Raw genomic sequence first — 23149 nt, 5'->3', positions numbered from 1 at the left:
TTACATCTTAAACAAAACAATCTTTAAATTCCCGTTCCATTTAACAACACGCCTTTAACACGACGTTAACAGAGTTCAAAGATTTATTCCTGCTGCGATACAACGGACAAAATCTATGACAGGCTGTACCGTAACACTTGCATAATGAACGGGGATGTGTGTGGGCCATTATAATAAGGACGGTATCAGAGCCGTTAGCTAAGTAAGCCGATAAGAGATAACGGGACCGTGGAGGAGGACGAGTCGGGAATGCCTCTTTGATTTATGGTATGAATTTATTCTAGAACAACTGTAAATTGATTTGGTGTTTGAAAACGTTGGATAGTATCTTGTATAGATGTTTGATGGTTTTGACTTCTCGGTAGGTATTGTTGTAAAGAAAAATTATTTATTATAGAAATTCCAAATGTTTTTTGAAGTAGATTTCCGTAATTAAATTTAAAGTAGGATTTTTGGGAGGGTATTATTTGGATTATATTATATATATGACTTGATATAACACAGCTTGGCTCTGTGATTTATTTTTTGGAAGTCGAATATAGTTTGACCATTTATTCTGCGACAGCAAAACGAGTAATGAGTTGTTTGACTGTGTAAGTGCTATGTTGAATAAATTACGTTTACATATAAATTATTATTAATAATATAAGGGATTTTTTAACTATTTTATGAACTATTTTTACATACATCTCATATTACAATCTTTTTTGTGGCTATAAGCCAGGTTTTCTATGAAATCAATTGTTATCTGTTTCATTCGTAATTTATAAGTGTGTGATTTGAAAATAAAAAAAAAGAAAATATAAACTGAATACGACCGTTTTCTTGAGGTTTTTGTAAAAAAAAATCGTCAAAATCACAATCAAGATAAATTTGACACAGTTTAAGAAGCTTATAAAAAAAAAGATAAAAAGCTGATATTCTCGTGTGAAAAACTGCATCCGAGTAATTGGCGTGCGTGACTGTCGCTCATAAAATAACATGCTATCAACATTGTTATCCTTAGATTTCAACTCAGTTAGTGCTCTGCGGAGAAGGGATTCTGTGAAGAACACATTTTGTTAACTGATATTACAGAACAAATTCTGTATATTAAATACGAGTGAAGCGATGACTTGGTTAAGATTTCTAGAAAGGCTTTAATGGTTTTCTCTTATGTTTTAGGAGTGTGTATTCCATTAACGACAAATTACAGTGTGCTTTTGTGTTTTGCATGAACAAAATCGTAATGGTTTTGGATGATTTTTCAAAGATTATCACGGTTAAGGAAATAATTAGTTGTAAGTCAATTAAATATTAGATATAATGTTTAATTTTTAGTTTTATAGCATTGAAATGCTTTATAAATGAGAAATTTTGAAAGAATAGAAAATATTTCTCAGTTATAATGTTTCTCAGCAAGCGGTTATATACCTGGTTTCAAAGCATACACTAATCTAGTTTTTAACTATCCTCAATATAGACGCCAATAGTTATATTATCTCGCATATATATAGTTTGGTTTTTATTTACATTTGGTTGGGTTATATTTATGTTTTGTATTAGCAACATTGAATAAAACTTTTCACTAACTTTTTTTAAATAAAATACTTACCAAAAGTGGCAAAACAATAAGAATTGCCAACAAATTACAGAACCAAAGAAGAGCATTACGTTGAAACATTCACTTCCTGATGGCATGGTATTTCACTAGAATACAAAGATCATCTTTGGATGTTGTAGGAGTCAAACCGCTAGAACAATAGGGAATAACGGCTGTGGTTCATTCCTATCAAAATTATAGCTTATACTTTTCATTGTAACTGGACAATGCGGTTTCTTCGTCTTCCAAGTCTTCATAATAAAGGTATGAAAATATGAGTGGGCGCTTTTGAGATGAAACGTTATTATATAGATTTTATGTGGAAACTTTGGCTATATTTTATTACTATACTGGGGGAAAAATATTATAAACTAGCGGTCCGCCCCGGCTTCTTTTTTTTTTTTAAGAAAGGCTTAGAAAGGTATTAGTTCAGATAAAAAAATTGAAGAGACATAAGAAATACTCCTCTGCCAAAATCAGCACAAGAAAAAGAAAGATTTCTACTTCTGTTACAAAATAATTTCCTTACATAAAATAAGCTTAGTTGTTCACTAAGCTCAGAGGATAACAGTACACAATCAGATTTAAAAGGGCTGTACCTAAACCAGCTTAATAGGGACTAAGCTTTAGATCCTCTTCAGCGGATGGATAATATAACGTACCATTTTCCTACTCTGAGACGGTTTAACCGCTATAAAAATTACTATAAAATAATAAAGGAGCTTTACACTATTATCTCTCTATGACACACTTAGCACTACTTTGTACGATGGAGGAATTTATCAAACTGCATCTATATATATACAATAATTTATAGCTAGCGTTCCTGCGATTTTAGCAACATTTTAACCCTTCTTTATAGTGGTGAAATCTTACATAGATACCAACGTCTCGCGGAGAACAGGCCGTGGGTTATATTGGATTCCTTTTCATGTGTGCCGTCGAGCTGCATATGTGAACCCTGATAACATTTAATGACGTTTAGACACCTAGGTTTTCAAATCTTAAGTGTTAGTGAGTTCATCACCTTCGCTTACCAGAAAATTATTAAAAGCTATTTATCCTATATGTACTTATGGTTGCAGACATACGATATGACCGTTTAAAATCATTGTTTTCATAAATCTGTGCGAATCATTTAATGTTCGCAAATAAATAATGTTCAATGAGACAGTTTTCTAATACCTATACTAAGAATGATGTGAGATTGAAGGTTTCTTTTAGTTAAATGCAAACCCCTGAATTCATGCATGTTAGTATAAGATTATTGAGGTTATAGAGCTTGTGAATCTTACGTGAAATAAGTTAACATTCTAATAAAAGGAAATTAAAGTAAAAAGTCGCTGCGAATTATTCGAAACATCGGGTTAAATAATGCTATGAATAAATAGCGTTTAAAATCCGCTAAAAAGTATTTAATTTCTCAATGTACAACACTGAAACTGAAATCAAACACAGGAAAATAATAAATTATCCAAAATAATACTTTTAAAATTTTTGGCAAAAAAAAAATGATACAAATACTTATTAGGTCCTTTCAAACGGCGTAAATACAATTTCAGGTCCATTCTTAATTTTTATAATCGTTATTTAAACTTGGTTCTTGATAATTGATAAAACAAAAAAGCAATGCGAGTTTAAAATACCCTTTAAAGTTACTGTGATTTTAAGTGTATTTCACTAGACATATAACATTCCTCTGCTTACATAAGCAGTTCTAAGGAAGACTGCTACACCGTTGGAATCGCATGCCGGATTCCATGCTATGTAAATACGACGGGTGACATATTAATGCTACGTGCCGGTCGCGTATAATCCGGCTCATTTCTAAATCACCGATCTGGATTGCAACTTTCCAGATAACTCATAGCTAAGTGAGCAATATTGAGGACATTTGCATTGATTGTGTTATAATAATTTTGTGTAAACTGTATATGTATATAGTGTATATTTATAGTACCTACCTTAAATTTTTTCTTTCCTTACACTTTTAGACCTGGACCTGTATTCAAAATGATAATGCTGTATAGTGAAGGTAGATAAAATGTGACAGTTTTCTAAAGATTTTGATATCTTGAACACGGTTTTGTAGAAACATCAGGTTAAAGTTAAAAGTTTTGATAACATTTAAGATTAATGTGACAAAATTACAACAGTGAGTTAAATATAATAATAATTTGGAATATTAAATTGTAACATTAGAAACACATCTTTACATCTTAAAACTAGTGAAGTGCCCGCCCCTTTATAATAAAAGATAGTTAACATTTCATGATTTAATAGACTAGATAATGTCTAGGCAACCTGACTTGAACTGGATTCCACTTTTTGCCGAGTTATATGGACTACTTTTAAACGGACAGAGGAGCGGACATATAACTCGTTTGTTACTTTTTGTAGAAATGTTATGAGTTCTCTTAATAGATAATAGAGTAAAATCTATGAATCTTCAACGTTTTTGTTTTTATGTGACGTCATTATACTTTTTACGTATCACACGTTTTTCTTACAATTACGAGTTTCTTGTTGGATATTTGTTGGGAATTGTTTTATGTACCTCAAATATTTGCCTCTAAAATTAAAAGCAACTTTTACATGTTGTAAACGCGCGGAACACATTCTAATTTCAAATGCAAAATATATTGAGAAATATATATTACGTTGATCGTTTTCCGATTCTCATTCGCACCGAATAATCATTGGCAAGTCGGAAATCTAAATATCCCATAATAAACATCGATTAATCTAACGTATGTTGCATGTAAATTGCGATAGAAACAGCTTTATTTCCCATAACCCCACAGCCTATACACCGGAGAGGTCATCCGACATCCATATTACCAGCTTAGCAAACACTAAGCAGATATTATCTAGGAATAACGAAACCTCACAATGACGCTATAAAATCGTATCGCTCTATATATAAAATTGTGATCCGCTAATTATATTACAAGAAGTAGAAAATGGATTTACCGTAATGTCCGGTCAAGGGTCCCCATTTGTTAATGTTGGATAATTAGATTAATGCGCTGCGAACGCGCAGTGATTTATTTTATTTATAGATTTGTCACGTTGTTGTTAAGATATTTCCTTAATTTAATTAAGCGCACGTGGTTGTGTTCGTGTTTTATTAAATGCACAATTAATCGGCTTATGTGTGTGCGTGAATGAATGTTGTTTATGTAAAATTTTTGTAAGTCTTGTGTAGGCTTAGTCTTCATTGGACAAAATATTCTATTTAGTTTAAGATTTTGTGCAGGTGACTTGTAACCAAAGGTTATTCATTACATTATCAAATAAAAATTATTAAATAAATAGGACTGAATGCTTATACTTTATTTATAATCTTCGATACATATTTATTATAGTTGGAATAACTTTAAGTTATTGTAATATTTTATATTTACTTCTAAGTATACAAACGTATGCCTTTTTTTGTATAATAATACTTAAGATTATGATTTTTTAAATATTTAACATCATTTTTATTTTAGAATTGAAATAAATACGTAAATAATTAATGAATTTTTATATTGTTACAGTGACATGGCGCGGTGGGGCGCGCTGACGCAGCAATGGATAGTTTGGTTTCCTCTTATCTTACTACACGGAGTTTTAGCTACACCTGGTAAGCACAAAACATTTCTTCTTCAACCTACTTGAAAAAGAAGCCGAATCGAACACCCCCTGTGTTCGATTCGGCTTTTATTATTGGGTTTGTTCCCTAAGAAATTTCTCCTGGAAACCGATTTTGCTGATTTAATTTTTATTTGAAAGCTGTTGCCTCGGAGGTCTAGGGTCTAGGTCGTATAATATTCATAAAATTTTCAAATCGTTTTATCACATTAACTGGTATTATAACAAAATTTTCTTGCCTTATTTTTGATTAAATAGACTATTTTTGAATTGAACTGATTGTTAATAAACAATATAATTGTAAATTAAACTGAGGTTCTCTAGGTTCTAAAACAGGTCCAAATAGCAACAATGTCTTATCAAATACAATAAGAACAATTTTAATCAGTTAAAAACCCTCGGATTTATGGAGAAACAAAGAAAAAAAACCGTTGTTTTGAAAACATTTTTTGGGGACATCAGTTGAAAGTAAATATATTAACGATTAATATTTATATATAAACATTGCCATCATCTAATTCTATAATACAATAGGTGGCACAATGCGTTTGTTTGTAACAGAGTGGACAATCAAAATTTGCAATTTATTGTTATTGTCATCAGTGAATAGGTTAGACGTTGAACATTTACAAATATCATATAGATTTATACATTGTGTCTATGGAAATTGTTTATATTGTATATGCTATTGTATGGATGTTGTCAACAATTCGGAATAAAATATACCATACGCATATTTCATGTATTATAATATTATTATTATATCATTTAAAACGAGATTTTTGGATCACCAAATATAAGTAGCTGTGGTGGCTGAGAGGTGAGGACCTCGGACTTTGAAATCGATAAGTCGCGAGCGTGTAGAAAATAAATTGATTTTTCAATTTATCTGCACATGTGGATAACATCACCAATGCTCGAAATGGTGAAGAATAAATATTAGAATCACATTATAAACCAACATACTTTTTAACTATTGTCTCCATTAAAATGCCATTTATCCCATTTATAAACTATATAATTCTTATTCCGTTCGTAAAGCCAGCTTCCTTTCTTGGAAATCGACAAGATTAAACTATAACTTATCAAACGATCTGCAGTTTTTGTAAATTACTCTGAGGAATTTAGGTCGTATGGGATGTTATCTTATTGTGGTGGAGAAACTCGCTTATCCTTGTACCTTTAGCATATCACCAAAGCGAGACCCGGTACCTAAGTGCAAACAATCTGATAGTAAGAATGATAGTTAGACAATAGCATTCTATACTTAGAAATTAAAAACTTTTTAACGGATTTTAAACGCGGTCTCCCCGTGACAACGCTCGCTGTAAAGTATTCGAAACGTCGGGTTAATAATATAATGAATAAATCGCGATGAATAATCGTATTAAAACCCCACCAATATCTGTTGCGTAAGTTTATAGATCTAAGCATACAGACACACAGATCGCGGAGAGCGACTTTGTTTTACATTATACTATCTGCGCCCGGCGGTTTCACCCGCATTAGTCCGTATCCCGTAAGAATATCGGGATAAAAAGTTGCCTATATGTTATTCTAGTTGTCCAGCTATCTACGTGCCAAATTTCATTGCAATCGGTGCAGTAGTTTTTGCGTGAAAGAGCAACAAACACACACATCCTTGCAAACTTTCGCATTTATAATATTAGTAGGATAAGTAGGATAGGATAGTAGGATAATAGGATACATATACACATTGAGAAGTGCCATATTAGTTATGAAGTAAAAACTAAAATATTAAATAATTTAACAGTTTTCCTAGATATTATCTCCTCAATTTGCTAAACGAGAATCTTGTTAAGCGCCTAATTAATTACGAGATAGTGGTACAAGTAACAAGCATGAAATTTACCAAAACAGTACCAGTTCTTACATTATATACTTTAGTTACTTCTTTATATGGGTAATCAAGGAATGTATAGAAATTTTAATTTCATATCGTTAATATATGTGCCAATAAATGTGGTTCGCTTGAAATACGCGTTTTTGCTTATTTGGTTTGGTCAATGCAACGTAAAATTTAATTAGGATTTCTTACTATATTTGCTTATTTCGGGATTATATGAAATAACTCGTAAATATTTCCTTGTACGACTTAATATACTTATATGTAAGGTGTACTTAATGAAAGGTTAATTGTTAATTGCTCCGGTTAGTGGACTGTTAACCTTTTTAATTTTTTCTATTATTTCAAATGAGCTAATTGGACTTGTGTTATAATCAGAATCCTACTAATATTATAAATGCGAAAGTTTGTAAGGATGTGTATGTGTTTGTTGCTCTTTCACGCAAAAACTGCTGAACCGATTCCAATGGACAACTGGAATAACATATACGCTATTTTTTATCCCGATATTCCTACGGGATACGGACTTACGCGGGTGAAACCGTGGGGCGCAGCTAGTAATAAATAATGTGACAAATTACTGATTGTTCACACTTGAGTATGTTCAAATTGTGTACCCAAACAAACACCACAATTTGTTTATTATTGCCTTTCGAAAATATTTTCATTTTGATATGAAAACAAATATAAAAACCGTTAATAACACACTGATAACATAAAATCAGTGTTATATTTTGGCGACAAACTCTAGGGCAGGTTAAGCTATCCCGGCCGGAGTCCTTCTGTTGATGGGGAAGTTTTATCGCTCGCGTTTCTTGAAGCCTAGTTAAAGGCTTGATTAACAAACAATTCGATAGATATATATAAAAAATACATGCTACATTCTTCCAGTCACAATTTATCTAGCACCTGTTATAAATAACAACGCTGATTTATTGAACGCGTTCGATATATTTATCTCAGTTAACAGCTTGTCCATATAATTAATTGTATATTAACGTACCCTTTATAACATAATGCTACCACTTAACTAGTCCACACCCAACTGCTGACGTTATAACTTTTTAATTGAAAGTTTCTCAGACACACCCGCTGTCATGTGTCATGTAACTGATTTATTTACTGTTATCTATGATCGAAGTTGGCGGGAAATGAATCGGCTTTTTTGAGGTTATGCTAATTTATGCCAATCAGGTGATAATAAAGTGCATTAAAGTTCTATTTTAGTTTGACGGGAAGCTGCTCCCAATATATACATTGAAGTTAGCTCCAAGAAATATTAATTTTAGACGATAACATTTTTACCAATAGGACAATTTAAATTATGGCTTTAATAAGCTAAGCGATGTGTGTTGTTTTACGTACATTATTTCCAAAATAACGTATGATCGCATCACTTTTTAATAATTGGAGGGCCAAAGAACTCTTTATTCGCCATATTTTTAGTTTTACTATGTAAGCCGTTTCTTATTCTTCTTTATAGTGTGAGTATACGCCGTGTTTTCCAGAACAAAAATTATATTGGAGTCATAAATTCTCTCTATTATGAAAAAAAAAGTTTATTCAAATATAATTATGTTATTTATGGTGACAACGCTGTTTGAAACTTCAAAATTTACGCAGTGCTTACGTTATTTCTTTATAGTTAAATTACTGACATTGGAAAGGGAACATGACAAAAATATATTTCTTCATTAAAATCGCCTGGTATAGTGTCGGTTTAGATAAGAAATTCATTAGCAAACCTAATAGACGTGATTAATTCTAATAAGTAGGTAATTACAGGTGTAATGTTTATGTTTATCCGGACGCGACTTGATGTGTTAGTGATTGCGGCTATTACAGTATTAATGGTTTGTGGGTTAATGTGTTTGAAACTAGTAGGTGCTAGGTATTTAACGCGGTAGATTATGAAAGTGTTCCCGTGGTGTTGTCTAAAGCAGCGTTTCGGATCACGGTGGGGTTTTAGTCGATATTAAACTGATCTAATCCACGGCTCCTTCCCCGAGACACGTGGCTATCTTATGCAAGATTTCCTCACTTAAAAATCACTAAAAGGTATACGCTATTTGTTTTGACGCTTTACTACCAATCAGATATATACTTCGTATACCTGTTCCATAATAAGAGACACAAAAACTGTATCATGCTTACGATTAACTTAATTGTTTATATTAATGTATGGTTAATTTGACCGCCTCTTTGGTACAGTGGTTAACGCGTGAGCGTAGAACCGAGGGGTCCTGGGTTCGATCCCCGGTGGGGATGCACAAAAAAAAAGTCTCGGTCTGGCGGGACACAGAAGGCTGATCACCTACACCAAAAAAAATCGATCATTGAAACATGTATATCATCTGCCCCATACCCCAGTAGGGGACCAGGGGACACGAGACTTCACTTTTTAATCATTGGTGGAACTGTAAGAAAACAGATATTGAAACGGCGTAATGAATAGTTACTACCCGTGCCCTACACACCGATTAAAGAGAGAGATATAAATCATTTTTTTATTAATTTTTATCGCAACCGCTTACAATACTTAAGAAAACCAGCAGGCCAAGTTTGCATTTGTGCTGTCAAACGAAAATTAGAAACACATCATCATCATCATCATCATCATCATCAGCCCATATATGTTCCCACTGCTGGGACACAGGCCTCCTATGAGGTTTCAGGCCATAATCCACCACGCTGGCTAAGTTCGGGTTGGCAGATATTTTTATTAGAAACACATTTAGCGCTAATTTTCGCCGCAGGCCGGTTGAATATGATTCATGCCATAATCAAGATTCTGCGTAATTTTTTTTACAATTACATATTGATATGTTGAACAAGAGATACATAACTTAACAAACTCTAAGACTATTACAAACCAAGCGTTAAGAATACATTATTTATCATTTTTTTTCATTCATCTATCTATAGCTGTCTGTGGCTTTGCGTGGTAGGTTAGGTGCACATGGATAACAAAATTGCCCAAATGTTCTTATTTTGCGTAACCCATAAATTAAAAGATGTGTGAAGACGACGGGTTATTAAATGACTGTCGTCATGCTATTTGAAAATATTAAGAACCCGTATTTGATGACAAGTACAATAATAACTAATATTTAATGATTCCACTTTATTAACGACGTCTAATTCTATAGTTCATCAGATAATATTGCGTATGGTCAGAATATCAAACGATAGGTTTTATAAAATAACCAGCTTTAGCAGAAAAAAAAAACACACTACCGGAATGAGATGTTATACCGAAGTTTAAAGTAGCGCATGTCACTCTCTAGTCTTCTATCTCCAGATTCATCCAGTCTCCAGCTAAAACGAGAAATAAACAAACACACTATCGCATTAATAGAGTAAGATTATGCAATAGCTATGCAAAACAGCAATGGAAGTAGCCTCCTGTGTTGATTGAATAATGTTTCGGTGTAGAAACACGTGAACATTTTGCTATTAAAATAAAATACATGTATTATACCATTAATTGAAACTGGTCAAGGTGGTGTTAACGAAAAATTTATTAAGAATAAACAATTATATATAAGCTTTTCAAATAAGATTATCTTATTCCAGGACCGTGTGAAGTCGAAACGGGGCAGTCCAGTATCATAGTAGATATAGAAGAGAGCAGAGGCGACCGTAAGTATTTTTGTATGTTTGTTAATAGAAATAGAATTTAAATGATAACGAAACATTTAATATTTTTAAAAAAACTATTAAAAATGTGCCGTCTAGAAAATGCTTAAAGATAATGGGTTATTTAATATAATAATTTTATAATAGTGGGAATAATGCGCGGACACCGCTAAATCCATAAAATTATAATATTAGACTTCTATGTTAAGAACCTTAAAGAATCTAACTGCTTTTTTAAACGACTTCAAAAAAGGTCCTCATTTCGACTGTATCTGTATTTTTTGTTGTTACCACAGAACTTTCGACTGGGTGATTCGATTTTTATAATTATTTTTTTTATTTGAAAAATGAGTTTATTATTTTTTTGCTTTATTATTTGCTTTCTGCGTTGTTGTGATGTAAATTAAACAGTTTGTATTCGTGTAGTTCTGACAATATGAAGGCGGTTTCGTTTTTTGTAAAAAAATAATTATCGTTGGACACGATACAAATCATCTTTACGAATATTGATTATAGCATTCGTAAATTCAAAACTGATTCTTGGAAATCGTTTGATCCTTTGTCATTCAAACTTGTTCATAAAAAAACGACCAATTGGTAGGCAATCGTGCAACTTGCTGTTTCTATCGTTGTATCAAAATATACCTACGCTATATTATACGGATACTTTTTTTAGTATTAGTAGCGATCGATTGTATAGATATTGTATTTGTTGTTTACCCGCCTAAGTTAAGCCGACATCCCTAATAGAAAGATAAGAATGTTTTGTGAATGTGAGTTATTTTTTTGCATCTGGTTCACTAGTCTAGTGTGATAAATACGAATGGAAATCGAAGGCTTATAAGTCAAATATACAATTATATTTTTCTTCAATATCTGTTCGGCCGGGTGAGAAATTTTTTTGAGAAATATTAAAACAGCGCCTTTTTGTGGATTTTTATATAAGTACACTTAAATGAATTACATGTTTGTATTTTTTTACACATTATCTCATAATATACCAACATTACTACAGTTACTTGGCCGTTAAAAGAAAAAGAATATTGTACTTTATGATGGCCCCACAACCCTTTATTTTTTCAAATGTAGAAATCTTGCATAAGATACCCTCGGCTCCTGGGGAAAGAACCGTGGGCTATGTTGGATTCTTACCGACAAAATCCCCACCATGTTCTGACAGGCTACTTTGGACTGGACTGCAGGAACACTTTTATAATCTACCGCGTTTCCAGCCATCATTTGCCTATTACCACTCCTTTTGCTGGTACTGCTCCACAAACTCACACGTGTACACAACCATACATTTAATTTACAGAAGTAAACCAAAGCACGGTGCCAGCAATATTACCAATAGTTGGCGAGCCAGATGTAGACGTGGTGCTGTCCACTGTGTTCCCCAAAGGGCCTACGTTGTTCCAGTTAGACGGGAAGAGGCTGCAGCTGCTGCAGCCGTTGGACAGAGATGCTGATAACTTGTCGCATATGGTTTTTCAGGTAATGATTAATGCTCTTAATATGTTAAACGTATTGGTGACTGCCTGACAGATCTAACAACACACAGCGCAAAACACTGCACTGGTCGGGCTGATGTTTTCTTGTAGCCACTACTTCCAAGGGTATAAATTGGGTGTGAATTTTGTACCATGGATTGACCGCGTGGACTAAACCACGGTTGAGGTTTGTGGGTATTTGGTAAGTGGTTTGGGGTTAGGTAGGTGAAGATGCGGGAAGCAATCATTATAAAATAATTCTTTATTCACACGATTTAGTGGTAAACAATATAATCATTAATCGGGTCTAAATATCAATCCAATATAAATAATCAGGTATAATGTTATGGCCTCATAGAGTCATCTAAATAATCAGGACAGAGTTACTTGTGGGATCTTTCTCAAGCTTTAAGAGTTCATTTTGTATGGAGAGGAGACGAGGACTAGTCGAACAAGTTAGCAAATGTAAATACCTTTATATCACGTAGATAACTGATATTTTGAAGTAGATGCATATATCCTATTAATATTATAAATGCGAAAGTTTGTATGGATGTATGGATGTTTGTTACTCTTTCACGTAAAAACTACTGAACCAATTGCAATGAAATTTGGTACGTAGACAGCTGGATAACTGGAATAACATATAGGCAACTTTTTATTCCGAAATTCCTACGGGATACGGACTTACGCGGGTGAAACCGCGAGGCACAGCTAGTACGAAATATAGTTAATAAGGTATTTATTGATATAAAGTAATTTTAATACATTACAAAATGTGATACCTACGAGTATTAAGATTCTAGCGTGGTATCGCATGTTTAGTGAATTCATAGAACACATTTACGTGTTAACAAATACATATAAATTAGGTTTCTTTCAAATAATTAATTATTTTTAAGTGATATTCTAACGATTAATAAGTTAATAGTACAGTCTATTTATTTCCATTCATTAGTCAGTTGTTCAAACACAAAATAAATGTTCAATTATAATCTTCTTTATTAACACAAAACTAGATTCAATAACACCTTTTTATTACCTGCTAATAAATACATATTACAAGTTATAAATTTGTCGATTAAATCTATTACCTACATAGTAAAATATTCTAAATTGCCTATCGAGCCGCGAGTGTATCTCAAACTAATTTAAATTAACGCCCGAAGGTACGTGTGTTAATTACGATTTATATTACACTGGAGCAATACTTTAATTATGATGTAGCATTTCTATCGAGCTAAGAACATAATACGCGACGTAAAGGTCCTTTGTAGTTAATTAAAATAAAGGAAATTTTAAAGTGTTCGAGGAATAGGTATAACAATAGGTAAGAAAATAATCGTTATCAAACTGACTGAATCGTAAATGATTCAACCTTAAACTTTAATATGTTTCCTTATGTAATTTTTTTTCGCTTTCAATTATTTTATCTAATAGGTTTCTTCTTGAATACAATTTGTAATATAAATGTTTTTTTGCTTATGTTACAGTTGGTGTGTCAAGTCAAATCGACCAAAAAGCGTCGAACAATACCTGTGATAGTACGAGTGTCTGATATTAACGACAATGCGCCGATTTTCCAAGGGACTCCTTATGAAACAAGCGTGTCTGAAGTAAGTTTTGGCTACTCTCAACTATATTACAGCATACTTTAATGATGACAATATCTTAACTTCAATATAGGCTAAAATATAAAACGTCTGCGTTAGGACATTATCATTTTGAGTAAGTTTTCGCTATTGTGTGCAAAAATTTTAAGTGATTTAGAAGCTTGTTTAATTTTTATGTCTGCAATAAAACACTTGAAACAAAAACCACAATATATATATATTTGTACTTTTTCAGCTTGTTCCTCTAGGCACGACAATATTTGATAAGATTCGAGCGGTAGACATAGATGCGGGTGTGAATGGCCTGGCCGAGTATTTTATTGTACCAGGGGATAATAAAACTATAGAAGAATCCAATGCAGCGGATGGTTATGGATTCTTCGCTATACCCATACCCCACCAGGGACAAATAACAGTCAACCGAACGCTGGATTACGAGCGAACTCAGAAGTATCTAGTCACTATTGTTGCTTCTGTAAGTACGGTTTACTCGCTTTGTATGATTTACTTATGTGTAGGTAGCATTCTAAAGTTGTAACTTGAATCTAATGGAAATACATAAAACTTTTATGTATGATGTGTCTACATTACCATTGCAATAGTCTAATTTATTGGTTAGTACTAGTATAGTAGTAGTAGTAGTATTTAGTATTAAAAATACACATATTTTTCTATCAAAATATTAAATATTGGTTAATATTTTGTTTTTTCTCAATCTTTGTGTATTCCCAGTTGATTATTAAAGGTTTTATTAGTTAATCTTATTAATTTACAGTGACAGAATCAGTTTATTCGAAACTCACACACATATCTCCTATAAAAATCATGAATTCACGTCTAGTTTTTTTTTTTAATATCCTTCCAAGTAATTTGTCATTGGTTCAAAACAGACAGAATTTTTTTTAAGTTCCCAAAGAGTTCACATTAACGTCGTATCACATATTAATAAGTAACAATAAATTTCTAGGATCGTGCCCGTGACACCAAGCGGCGTATGTCCAGTACGACCACACTGACGGTTAACGTGCAAGATGACGATGACCAAGACCCGTCGTTTATTTACAAGGGCTGCTCTTCACACGAAGGAGCCTGTATCAACCCGGAGTATTCCAGCTTTGTAAGTAGACCTTAGAAATGAGGATAACCTAACACATTTTCCTAATATTGCTTCTATATAGTTTATAAACTTATCTATTGATAAGTTTCGTTTCTTGCTATTGCATGCAATAAAATGGAAACGATTATTGATGGTAAGATACAGCCCCCTACTGAAATTCACTTGACACTTCTATTCTCTATCTAAATTAAGATTTATGTCATATTGCCTTAAAAGTTTGCTCCGTATTGGTAGAAAACTTGGAAATATTCTCCTTCTTCTCTATTTCTCCTTCTAAACTATATAATTTCACCTCTTGATTGAACTGCATTTTAGAGTCTTAAAGCTCAAATGTAAATATGCTTTCATTCTAGGTAAATAGTGGTGTTCTAGCTGGAATCCTTACAGTAGAACCAGAAAAAATCCAAGCCGTTGATATGGATACATTAAACACAAGAATAAAATACAGTATAGAGAGTGGGGAGCCCGATTCTTGGAGCACTTACTTCGATATAGATGAAAATACAGGCGCTGTGAGGCAGTTGCAACCTGTAGATACTAGTATAGCTAAGAAATTCCAGCTGGTTATTAAGGTAAGATGAGTTGTGGTAAAAAGTGAGAAAGAGAACTGTACTAAGAAATATTATTATAATATCATAATTTATTATAAAGCTGAAGAGTTTGTTTGTTTAGTTGAACGGGCCGGAAAGGGTCAGATTGGAAAAATTCTTTCAGTTTTAGATAACCCATTTATTGAGGAAGGCTTTAGGCCATATAAGTACCACGGGCGAAGCCGGGACGGACCGCTAGTGTAATTTTTTTTTCCTTAATTAACATTAAAAAAATCATCAAAATAATTAAAGTAGCTTTTGCCCGCGGCTTTGCACGCGTTATATTTGGAGTAGTTTAATGGATGTTTTACATATAAATCTTCATCTTGAACCCATCTATCTATTTAAAAAAAACATCAAAATCCCTTGCGTATTATTAAAGATTTAAGCTTAAATAGGGACATAGGCAGAGATAAAGCCACTTTGTTTTATACTGTGTAGTGATGTCCGAATATGAACCTCTAATAATGTGTGTGCCTCAACCCATTCCAGGCGGAAGAGATATCCGAAGCCAAACGGTTCACCACAGCAAAGATGACCATAACCGTGAGACCGGTGGACGCGAGCCCGCCCGTCGTATCCGCCACGTCAGACGAGGGAAGAGTAGAGGAGAACTCGCTGAGGGGGACTAAAGTGATTGGTACTGATAATCAGCCGATACGGTTCAGCGTGTCTGATCCTGATTTGGTAAGTGATCTTAGCTTTATGTTAATAGACGTTATATATATTGCGTTACATCTCTGTATGTATTAAATTCTCGTGTCACAATATTAGTAACTGCATATTGGGTATGCATAGTGCATATTGGGTAGGTCTGAGAATTGGCCAACATCTATTATTCATACCCCTAAATTATAAGAGTAAGGCAGAACAGCGTTTGCCGGGCCAGCTAGTATAAATAAATATAAATTTTATGACAATGAAAGGGAGACTCCTGGACGATAGCTCGCCTTTTCTGTCCGCATAATCAGATAAGAGGAGAGGAGAATCTATAAGGGAACTAATGTGATTCGTACTGATAACCCATACCGTATCCGTATCTGACATTTGGTTACTGGTTGTAGGAGATTAATTATGATACTTTATGCTACTTTAGTTATTGTTGTGTATAAGGATGAATCATAGTCAACCAGGATAGAACTGATGAATATATTATCTGTGGAATGTGTATCATATGTGGAAAATGATAATTTTAAGCTGGTTTTACTGGCTTTAATTTTTAACCCTTCAATTACTAAAATTTAAAATTAAATGTACGAAGCTGCGCAAAAAAGCAAATATCCAAGGAATTTATATCGAGACGAGGTACAATTTTCAGTATGTGTTAAAGGATATATTTTAAAATTGTTTTTTATATTTTTTAGGGTCCAGGAGATCCAGTGCCAAAGTACACATTCGAACTAACTACGAACCTCTTTGACATCGACAAAGATAACTATCTGATCGTGAATGATGAACATATTGACAGAGACCCACCAAATACTGGTCATTTGAGGGTTCAGGTAAATATCGCTTGTGTTTCTATAAGTGTTAGGTAAGTGTTAAGATATTTTCTATATGTCTAAGAGATGTTATTTGTTAGTCGAGATAAAAATGTAACCGAAATTAAATCCTAGTAATCCTACTATCCTACTTCCTATCCTATCCTACTAATATTATGAATTCGAAAGTTTATGAGGATGTGTGTGTTTGTTACTCTTTCTCGCAATAACTACTGAACCGATTGCAATGAAATTTGGTACGTAAATAGCTTGACAACTGGAATAACACATTGGCTTTTTATCCCGATATTCCTACGGGATACGGAATTACGGAATTACGTGAAACCGCGGGGCGCAGCTAGTGTTATAATAAGGAGTCATTTGTTTTTTTTATAATTTTTATTTCTTGATTCTAATACCCTACTTGATTGAATTTCTAGTTCTAAATGAGGACAATCAGAGAGAGATATTGCGTTCAAAAAATGTTCTAATACAATTAGATTATTATCTATAGATTAGACATTAACGTATTTGTCAATCTTGGTCCTTTACTTAAAATGTTTATTGTAACAAAAACTTATAGGTTATAATTAATTATATTTTCAGATTGTAGCAAGAGAAGCGAATGGAGGCGCTGCGTCTGCGCCTTATTCGATTATGGTATATTTCCTGGACCAGAATGACAATGCGCCTGTGATTCCTAAAACACAACCCATCAACGTTCCAGCTAGTTTGGAGCCTGCTCCTGTTTATAAGGTACGTACATAATTCCAAGATCAATTTTCATTGTATTTACAATTTCTGGAAACCCTATGCTATAGTAGAATTGCATGTTTCTTTCTATTATCAGTAAATTTAATGGATAATGGGACATTATATACGCTCATAAAATAAGAGACAGTTTTTTTTCACATATTATATATTTATATGAAATGAAAATGAAATGAAAAAATGTTTATTGACATAAAATAAAGTAATTACATATTTTATATGACTCACTGACTACCGAACTAGTTGGGAACTGTGTTTCGGTTGTCGGTGGCTTCCTCCTTAAAACAATGTTTCATTACATTTTATGTCATCTTAATGGAAAAGAAAAAGATTATAGTAATAATTATTAACACGAATCAAATAATATTCATCGGAAGGATTAATAAATATACTTTCTAGCCCTAATTATGTTATATTTAAGACACTAAAATATTCATCATCATCATCATCAGCCCATATATGTTCCCACTGCTGGGACACAGGCCTCCTATGAGGGTTCAGGCCATAATCCACCACGCTGGCCAAGTGCGGGTTGGCAGATGTCACATGTCGTCGAACTTTTAATTCTTGGACATGCCGGTTTCCTCACGATGTTTTCCTTCACCGTTTAAGCTAAAATATTGAATTCATTTAATTACAAAGGGTATATTGTTAATATTTCAGGTTGAAGCCACGGATATAGACGAGGGTGAGAATGCACGGATATCATACAGCATTTATCACGTTTCTAACAACGGTGGGAATAAATTCACTATTGACCCCACATCTGGAGTTATATGTGAGTTGCACTTTGCACTGGCACTGTCTTTTAATGGCTGTATTTTGTTAGAGATAAGAAAAAGATCCAATTATGAAAGAGAATATTACTTTCAAATTTAGATGTTTGAAATTTTAATGATTTGCTATTAGTGTGAAGGATTTCCTAATCAGTTTTCTGTTGGTCAAAAATACCTGATGCATACAGTGAAAATATATTTAATAAACAAATTATGTATGTTAAGCATTATTTTATGTTACTTCACAAAGTTATTTAATATCAAATTAACTCTTTTTGTCAGTTCGTATAAGAGAGATGAGACAAATGCAGTCATGGACGCCATAGTAACGTTATCTAAAATATACATAAATTAATCACTAGTGTTTTGCATGAATGTCACGTTTTTTTGCATGGTTTTAAAGAAATATTTACACGTTGTAAGCACGGAGGTTTCATTATTTACTTTATTCTTTTAATTTTTCACAATATTTGTAACTTGATGTTGTTTTTTTTATAATTAATGTGTACACCAAAGAGGTTTAATCTATTGATAAAATATTCTAAGAAAAAAAATTTAATACCATAAATTTAATTTTAGCAAGTACCGGACGCCTTCAAGCCGGTGAACAATACAGTGTGACGGTCCGCGCCACAGATTCAAAAGGCCTCAGTTCTCAAGGCATCATAGAACTGATGGTAGCCCCTGGACCTAACACTAGACCTCCTGTGTTTTCATCGAGAGACTATTATGCACCCGTGTCTGAAGGGGCGGCTATTAATTCCACAGTTACCACCGTTACTGTGAGTATTTTTTAAATCGATTTATGATTTATTAATTTAATGTTATATTCCACAGTTTTTACCGTTACTGTGAGTGAGAGACCTTTTTAACTGATTTATAATTTATTCATTTAATGTTAGTGATTTGTAAATTTTACGGTTGCTGAATCGCACTATAGAAATTCTTAAAACGATTGATATAAGTTTAATATATACCTGCCCTTAGTAAATCAATAATAGTATTGAGTAATTCAGGTTACTCTTTTGTTCATATGTAATGTTTTTTTTAATCTAATAAAAATAATAACGTTCGTAATAGTAACGTCTTTTAAAATATTGAATATTATTTATTGAATATAACTGTAAAGGAATAGTTATTAATCTTCTTCACAGACCAATAATTGTAACTTCAAATGTCCACAAATATAAAGCCCACAAAAATAAAACTTTTATATTCATTAACTGAATTAATACTATATAGTCCTACTAATATTATAAACGTGAAAGTTTGTGATTATTTGTATGTGTATGTTTGTTGCTCTTTCACGCAAAAACTACTGAACCGATTGCAATTAAATTTGGTACGTAGATAGCTGGACAACTGGAATAACACATTGACAACTTTTAATCCCGATATTTCTACGAGATACAGACTTACGCGGGTGAAACCGCAGGGTGCAGCTAGTTTATCCCTGAGTAACTTTTTCGGATTTTAAGTATAGATAAAAATTCAAAAAAAGACACCTCTTTATATTTTTCTCTATAGCAAATATTTTTTAATTTACAGGCAAAAGACCCAGAAAACGAACCTGTGACATATTCCATTGTGTCTGGTAATGACTTGCGCCAATTCGCCATCGGGTCTAACACAGGCATTATCACTGTAATACGACGCTTGGACCGTGAGGTTCTTACTCGTTATCAATTGGTAAGTTTTTTTTTATAATTAGGTATTTTATTGGCAAAATTAAGCTAGATTTAGTCATTAATTAAATTGAATTATGATGATTAAAATAACCTTAATTGTATTTTTAATAATTAAAATATAATCAAACAATTTCTAAGAGGCATCTTGACATGATTACTTTTAGATATCACATTAATAAGAAAATAATGTAAAAAGACACTGCTAATCTTCGAAGCCTTCTAGGAAATCATTACATAGTACAAAACAAATTCGCTTTTTCTATCCCTATGTCCCTTTGTATGCTTAAATCTTTAAACTACTCAACCGATTTTAGATGTTTTTTGACGCGGGCAAAATCTAGTAGTAGTATATTTAGGTACTGTATTGTGTACTGTAGGTGATCTGTTGGGCTATTTAATGACACAGTTTGTTAATGAGCACTAACATTTATTGTGCATTCATTACAATGGACCGTCCCGCTGCGTCTGACTTGCACATAACTTACATGCGTAGACATCCATATAATAGTTGCATATCTACACTAATATTATAAAGCTGAAGAGTTTGTTTGTACGCGCCAACCTCAGGAACTGCTGGTCCGATTCGAAAATTTTTTTCAATGTTAGAGAGCTCATGTATTGAGAAAGGCTATAGGCTATATATGTACCACGGGCGAAGCCGGGGCGGATCGCTAGTTCATTATGATACCAACATATATTATCTATATTCGTATTTATGTGTGATGAAATATATTAGACGCATCATTTATACTGAACACTTTCCCTATTACAGATGGTGAGAGCAGAAGACCCTGGGAGATTGTCCACAACCGCCACTGTTAACATTAAAGTGACTGATATCAATGATAACAACCCCAAATTCGACGAGGACTCATATTTATTCCACGTCAAAGAAGGTAATATATCATAAATGCATTAGATGAAAATGTTTAAAATTATGCTACATAATGATTCAGATACGATTTTTTTTTATTCTTAAAGTTGTGTTTCAAGAAACTACCCGCAAAGAGCAATACCATTTATTTTCCAGATATGATGTTTTTGTTTATTTAATTTTTCTTTACAATTCGAAATAATCGGCACAATTTTAATCATTCTAATCAACTCAAGGATATTATAATTATCATACTACTAGCTTTCGCCCACGGCTTCGCACGCGTTTACTAGTAGTTTATAGATGTTACTATACATATAAACCTAGGAAGATTGATTCAAGAGGACTTCAATCACTATATATAAAAAAAAAACATCAAAATCCGTTGCGTATTTTTAGATTGAAGCATACATAGAAACATATAGGGCCAGACAGAGAAAGCGACTTTGTTTTATACGATGTAGTGAAGCAGCACACTTTAATGTTATATTATATACTATGCTCTCTGCAATTTTGCAATTATTTTCTTCAAGCCAACTTTCATAATTTCAGGTCTATCTAGGGAACAGGTCGGCTACGTCCATGCGACTGATATAGACGAGGGTGTGAATGCCCTAGTCAGTTACACAATACCATCTAATCTTCCCTTTTCTATTGATAATGCTACAGGGTTGATCTCCACTAGCACGAAATTGGACTATGAAGATACTAAGGTAATGAAAAAATGCTTTTTATACATGTATTTCTTGGTTTCTTTACGCAGTTATATCGACCTTTGGATGGCTTAGCTTTAGTGAAAATATAATAATTTTGTAGACAAGTTTCATAATTCGTATTACCTATGTATATTTGCATTATGTTAAACATTCTGATTTAAAAAAAATCCACTTCTCAGCTGTTAACTAGTAGGTATGTAAGTTAAATTATAGAAATGTTCATTATTTTAAGTTCGCATTTAATTTAACATACATCTTATTGCCAAAATGTTTTTTCTTAATAGTTCAATAAGTAAGAAAATTTGAGTATAATATGTGTAAATCATCATCATCATCAACCCATATATGTTCCCACTGCTGGGACACAGGCCTCCTATGAGGTTTCAGGCCATAACCCACCACGCTGGCCAAGTGCGGGTAGCAGATGTCACATGTCGTCGAACTTTTGATTCATGGACAAGGGTTCAGGGAAGTCCTCACCACTGAGCCACCACTATTCTAATATACCTTTATATAATTTACAGGAATACGCGTTCGTAGTGACTGCAACAGATGGCGCTATCGACAAGCGTCTGGGGACTGCGTCAGTTACAGTTCTTGTAGATGATGTATCGGACGAGGCACCGGTGTTCACTCAAGCACTATATTCAGTGCACGTACCGGAAAATGCACCTAATTATCCAGTCGTTAAGGTTCATGTGAGTATTCGTGTTTTCAAGTTGTACATCTTTTTCGGCTCAGACAGAATTTGTACTTTATATTCTGGTGTTTAGTGTGGGTAGGTGTGGAATTATGTCCCCCGCAAGTCACACTTATTTTTTTTTCACTCAGGCATCTTTGTTGCGAAGGGTCTTGGTAATATGACACTGACAATATTTTTATTTGCTGGAAAAAATATATGATTCTTCTGACAACAAACTTGTTAATTGTTATAAGAATTATTATTTTATGATTAACATACATTGAAAAAAGGATCTTATTACCAAGAGTTATGACTGATTTATTTATATGAGATAAAATTTATTATTTATTTCAGGCTGAAGACCCAGACACACTGCCAGAAATAACGTACACAATACTGAAAGGTGATACGGAATTATTTTCAATAGATCGAAAGTCCGGTATGATTCGCACACTGAAAGCTTTGGATAGAGAAATGATTGCAAGGCATGAGCTGCTTGTTGGTACAGAGGAGAATAATGGCGAAGGGAATGGAGCTACTACTACTGTGGAAGTTATTGTTGATGTAAGTGGATTTATTACATTATTTAAGTTATTTTACCCATATAAAATATAATTTTTAGTCAAA

General features: G+C 33.1%; 1 protein-coding gene across 3 annotated transcripts in view; it reads left to right on the top strand.

Moving 5' to 3' along the window:
• Nucleotides 1-23149, top strand: part of LOC119838834 (cadherin-99C) — a 122179-nt gene that overhangs the window by 90895 nt on the left and 8135 nt on the right. For all 3 annotated transcript variants that reach the window (XM_038364964.1, XM_038364982.1, XM_038364974.1), the window contains 17 exons: nucleotides 5125-5210; nucleotides 10662-10727; nucleotides 12040-12218; nucleotides 13708-13830; nucleotides 14063-14302; nucleotides 14795-14944; nucleotides 15298-15516; nucleotides 16027-16221; nucleotides 16899-17036; nucleotides 17622-17771; nucleotides 18450-18564; nucleotides 19142-19344; nucleotides 20111-20251; nucleotides 21023-21146; nucleotides 21677-21837; nucleotides 22365-22538; nucleotides 22877-23086. In XM_038364964.1, the coding sequence (XP_038220892.1) occupies nucleotides 5129-5210; nucleotides 10662-10727; nucleotides 12040-12218; nucleotides 13708-13830; nucleotides 14063-14302; nucleotides 14795-14944; nucleotides 15298-15516; nucleotides 16027-16221; nucleotides 16899-17036; nucleotides 17622-17771; nucleotides 18450-18564; nucleotides 19142-19344; nucleotides 20111-20251; nucleotides 21023-21146; nucleotides 21677-21837; nucleotides 22365-22538; nucleotides 22877-23086 (2670 nt within the window). In that variant the 5' untranslated portion in view covers nucleotides 5125-5128. The remainder of the gene's footprint in view (nucleotides 1-5124; nucleotides 5211-10661; nucleotides 10728-12039; nucleotides 12219-13707; nucleotides 13831-14062; nucleotides 14303-14794; nucleotides 14945-15297; nucleotides 15517-16026; nucleotides 16222-16898; nucleotides 17037-17621; nucleotides 17772-18449; nucleotides 18565-19141; nucleotides 19345-20110; nucleotides 20252-21022; nucleotides 21147-21676; nucleotides 21838-22364; nucleotides 22539-22876; nucleotides 23087-23149) is intronic.

The sequence above is a fragment of the Zerene cesonia genome, chromosome 3 (assembly GCF_012273895.1).
Source record: "Zerene cesonia ecotype Mississippi chromosome 3, Zerene_cesonia_1.1, whole genome shotgun sequence".
Taxonomy (NCBI): Eukaryota; Metazoa; Arthropoda; class Insecta; order Lepidoptera; family Pieridae; genus Zerene; species Zerene cesonia.
The sequence above is the reverse complement of the archived record's forward strand: the minus strand, read 5'-3'. Positions and strand labels throughout refer to the sequence as shown.